The following is a 5,259-nucleotide window of genomic DNA, read 5'->3' as shown; positions in this document are numbered from 1 at the left end:
CTTGATCACTTGTCGATGTGTGTTATAACATCACTTTCAAATTGATTAACACCAATGCCCTAATAACAAGACTCATATAGATAACACTACCAATATAGATGCTCTAATAAGTTAAAAGGGTATATATTTTTTTAACCCCAATTGACTATTTTTTTTTTAAAATGACTTCTCAAGTGTATTTATTACATCACTTTCACATTGGTTAAAACAAATGGCCTAATAACACAACAGATATATAGATCCTCTAATAAGTGAAGGGATATTTTTTTTAACCATGTCAATAGTATTTCAAATAATAATAAGTGAAGGGATATTTTTTTTAACAATGTCAATAGTATTTCAAATAAACTTGATGAATTCATTTTTTTAAAAANACCCATGAGTTCAGGGAGTCCTATGTTACTGCTACTGGACGTGTTAATGAAATGGAGCATTTGGAATCTTGTGACTCGCATGAATCCGAAAGTCTTGAGAAGACATATAATTTAACATCTGTAAGATCTTCGTTTATAAGTTCTACATTACCAGGTAAACAAATGAATTGCAGTTGCACTCCTTCAAGTGATGCAGTCGAGTCTGTCTCTGGAGAGTCATCCTGGTTTCAAAATTCCTTATTGGGATCAAGAGATGGCATCACGAAAGGGTGTCATAGGGAAATTAGGCGGACAGTTGATGTTATACCATTATCCGGAAACATAAATTTACATATTAATGATGCAAAAGTTGGACTGGATGAATCTGTATCAAATAGTGGAGAGGAGGATAAAGATGGCGACTTTCATCCTGAAAATGGACACTTTGTGGATTCTGCGGAGAGTTGTATGCTTTGCGAAAGAGAAAAGTTCAAGGAAACTGATGAATACAAAAGAGCTCTGGAGGAAGGACGGGCTTCCCGGCAACAAGCGCTAAAAATCCAGGTTTATATTGTTTCCTGTTTTGTATAAATCCTCTTATCTGAAAAGCGTTGACATATGTTTTTATCCTCTTTTTAGTCTCAACTTGTGTTGTGATTCGGTGAATGTAGTTTACTTGCCCAATAGAGATAGTTTTAGAGATGATTTACTCGTTCTTTTGTAGGCTGAAGAAGCTCAACATTTGCACCAGTTGCAGAAGAGAAACAAAGCTGAAAATGAACACACTATGGATTCTGTGGAGAGCTGTATGATTGGTGAACGAGAAAATTTTAAGGAAACCGATGAATACAAAAGAGCTATGGAGGAAGAGTGGGCTTTCCGGCAACAAGCGCTAAAAATCCAGGTTTATATTTTTGAACCCCGAATTGTAATGTCATCGTTATATCTTACTTGCAGTAGCGGAAGCGTGTACAATTCTTGATTTTATAAAAGATAACAAAAATATGAATTCAATGGTAGAGTCACGGTGTCGCTAACTGCTAAGTCAACATTTTCATTTTCCCAATTTCCATTTTATTTTGAGTCTTGAAATCCTGTAGTTGGAATTTAAAATAATAAACAGAAAGAAAAAGCGGTTAAGTTTTTGGGGACTTAGTGAGGGAATAAATTGGGGTTATATATAGTTAACAAATCAAATGATAATATATCAGTGCAATGATTCAATATGAGATTATATGTATCAGTAGTAATAAATCATTATGAAATTATTATGTCAAGTGATATGCAGTGACTGTTTAGGACTCTGAAGTATGTAGCTTAGGGTCGTAGGTTAAAGAGGTGACTTCCATCAACGTTCGGTGTAGCACTTTTCCCCATGTATTCATGTAGAATCCGTACAATTGATCATTTACGAGCCAAGTTGAACTCACATTTCCGAACCGAATTCACATTGTTCAGATGAACCATGTACTAGATTTTTAACCTGTTGTTCATTGGATCCACATTTCCTTGCTGAAGCCACGTTGTCCAATGGACTAGTAGTCCTGTACATAGACCGTTGGCCAGACTCAACTCATTCAGTTATTTAATTGGTAATAGTCGATCGATAACCAATCAAGAACAAATAAATTCAGATATTCAAATATGCAGTACAATATGATCAATAATTTGTGACATGCACAACACGATACAATATATGTATAAATCAAAAGTTTATAAACTTTATTATTGAAGAAACAGATAAGAAAACCTCACCTCGGTAGCTTACTTTTCACCTTAGTTGTCGATCTCAAGCCAAGATAATTTCTATAAATATCATTTGAGGGATTTGAAACTGGTTAAGTCCAGTAGCAAGTGTTGGAATCTTTTAAAACTCATTTTTGTACAAAACTTGCACCGTGTTAAAACTTTAAAAATTCATAACATTTAAAATACATGTCCAAAAATTACCAAATTTTCCAGAAATGCCTAAAAGTAGGCATAATCGTTTGGAAGTCGGAAAACTCATGAAACTCTTTGTCTCATAGTAGAGCTTCGCGGCCGGAATTTTTACATGAGATGCATCTTGTTAGAATTTTTACATGAGACGCGTCTTGTTATTTCCTACAACTTTCATATCGAACACTTCTAAAAATTCGGAACGGATCAATAGCAGAATTTGAAAAACTAGAATGACCGTCAAGCTCACTTTGGACGACAAAAAATAGTATTTCCGGCGACTGTCGAGATGATTGATGATTGGCCGACACATTGTGAACTAAGAAACATTTTGGTCACACTGTGAACTAAGAAATATTTTGAACAACTTTTATTTTAAAACTGAAGGAAAATTCATTAAAAAAGAAGGAAAAATAAGGAGCACAAACTAGTAACTGGATTGATCTTGGAAAATTTTCAGAAATGTTCTTCACGGTTTCAATTGATTTTCGAAATTTTGGTTGATGATCTTGATACACCTTCTCCAAAGTGTTTATGGGTAAAAAAAATTGCTGGTTTGTAATTTTTTTTTAATTTTTGGAGATGATTTGTTATTTTTCCCTCAATTTCCCTTCTACTTATTTTTCTAGCTTCTTCCCAATATCCTATTTTTCTCTCAATCCCACAGAATTTCACACTTTGATCTGATAAAATGCATCTCAAGGTCTATTTATATTAGAAAATGAAGTGGGTGAGAGTATACATGGCCAAGTGTTGGCCTAAATTGTAACACATATTTGTTATTAAAATTAATAGATAATAAATACTTTCCATTAATTAATATAATATTTAGACATGAGCTTATTCTATTTATTAATTTAATATATATTTGTATGTTGTGATATAGTATAAAATTATTCATTTTAGGTCATTTATTCTAATTTTCTAGAATCATTTTTCTCCTCAAATTTATTATATACTTTTAATCTATGTTTAAAAAATCTAATCTTTAATTTATTAATTTATTTATTTTTATTATGATTATTACTAACGTAAATAGTTTTACTCTATATTTTTATTGAAATGATGTTTATTCCATTTAACTTTTTCTTAAATTATCTTGTTATTTACTTATATTATATATATTGTTTTTGATTAATTAAATTATTTTAAAAGCATGTTTTATTTTTTAGTATTTTATATAAATTTATTTAAATTTTTATATTGAGGATAATAAATTTCATTTTATTTAATTAATGTATTGTTATTATTTTTATTCAACTCTTTTAATTAATTTTTGACTAAACACCTCAAAATTTTTGGGCGTTAAAATATTTTTTCCCGTTCTTGATAAATCCTATTTACTTAACATTGTTTGAAGAAGTTTGTCCATTTTTTAATCTGACCTTACTTTGTGATTCAGTGAATGTAGTTTTACTATCACAACAGAGATAGTTTTGCAGATAATTACACGTTTTTTTTAGGCTGAAGAAGCTCAACACTTGCGCCGGTTGCAGAAGAGAAGAAAAGCTGAAAGTATGCGTTTGATGGACATGAAAAGAAGACAAAAGGAACGTATAGAGGAAATGCGAAGTACTCAAAAGAAGGTTAGCAAGATCCTGTTTTTTTAAAAAAAATTCCTTTTTCTTTGTCCACTTAATATATATTTTGTGTTGTGTATAGCAGCCAGATTTGTACGATGATTGTATCTTTATATCAATGTTGATTAATTCACTTTCTTTCTAGGATGAGGAAAATATGAACTTGAAAGAGGTAATTCGCGCTGAAGTTAGGAAGGAGCTTAATAAACTGGAAATGGCATGCCAAAATATGTCTTCTCTTTTGCATTCCTTTGGAATCCAAATAGAGGGTTGGCCTAATCCATCGCCACAAGAGGTAGTTTAGCTTTGTATGGCATGCTCATTTTTTTGAAAGCTTGTGCATATGTGGGTGGTGCTGCGTTGGTGTCCTGTGTATGCCTTTTCCTGTAACATCATTTTAGTTCCCATCTGATCGAAAGTTTATCCACAAAGTTTGCAATACATACTTTATCTTTTCAAATGATAAATTTGTGTTGAAAAAACTTATGATTTGCATTCTAAATTTAAGTACTTTTTTGAATGCTTTATGTGAAAATCTACTTGATTTTGTTTCATCGGAAACTTGAATTACTTTTAAACCAAGTATCCGAAATGGAGTTTTGCATGCATAGTTTAGTTGATACTTCCATCAAATAGATTAATAGACGTTCATCAATCTTTTCAGGTACAANTGTAAGTTTTTTTTTTTTTTTTTTTTTTTTAAAAAAAAAATTTATCCGCTTGCTTTATTTTCTGTCATAGTGAACTATTTTAATAAATATTTTCAAGACATAAAACGAGTTCACGTTTTGGAAGTTTCGTTGGAAGAGATTTTATTTTTTGGGTGTAAATTTTGTATTCTAAGCGGGTTGATCGAGGTATAGTAGTAGTTCATAAATTTAATTTTTCGCTTAATTTTTTTTCAAAAGAAATTGGAGAAAAAAAAATTGAAATACGAAATAAGAAAATAATTGAAATTCATTATCAAACTTAGTTAAAAGAAATTGGGGATAAAAAAAATGAAATACGAAATAAGAAAATAAATGAAATTCAGTCTGATTATCAAACTTAGGAATATAAAAACTGTTCAAATTATACCAATATATAATGAAATATTTGTACCAAATGTTCATTCAAATTACAATATTTAATGGTATATTATAATTATTATTTGAAAATAAATATTTGAAAGATTTGAAATATATTTAAATAATATATAATTATAAAAAATAAATTGAAGCACTTGACTGGTTAGAAGGTTATTACTTGAGCTCAAAATTTGAAAATATTTGCGTTTGACCAATATTTTTAAAATTAACTCGATTCGTTTACTATCTGGTCTCTTTTTAATATATTTCATTAGAATTCGAGCTCACCTTATAAGCTGGCTCACCAATTTAGATTGGACT

The 5,259-nt window shown here is 30.3% G+C and overlaps 1 protein-coding gene across 1 annotated transcript; it reads left to right on the top strand.

Annotated features, from left to right (window-relative positions):
• Positions 1 to 382: 382 nt before the first annotated feature.
• On the top strand, positions 383 to 4,175 carry LOC140974927 (uncharacterized). The gene is made up of 4 exons (XM_073438418.1): positions 383 to 917; positions 1,078 to 1,257; positions 3,755 to 3,877; positions 4,017 to 4,175. Exons 1-4 carry the CDS (start codon positions 426 to 428, stop codon positions 4,173 to 4,175), a joined length of 954 nt encoding a protein of 317 aa, XP_073294519.1. The 5' UTR covers positions 383 to 425.
• The last annotated feature ends 1,084 nt before the right edge of the window (positions 4,176 to 5,259 follow it).

Source organism: Primulina huaijiensis, chromosome 4 (assembly GCF_012295235.1).
Source record: "Primulina huaijiensis isolate GDHJ02 chromosome 4, ASM1229523v2, whole genome shotgun sequence".
Taxonomy (NCBI): Eukaryota; Viridiplantae; Streptophyta; class Magnoliopsida; order Lamiales; family Gesneriaceae; genus Primulina; species Primulina huaijiensis.
This window is presented reverse-complemented; position numbering and strand designations above follow the sequence as displayed.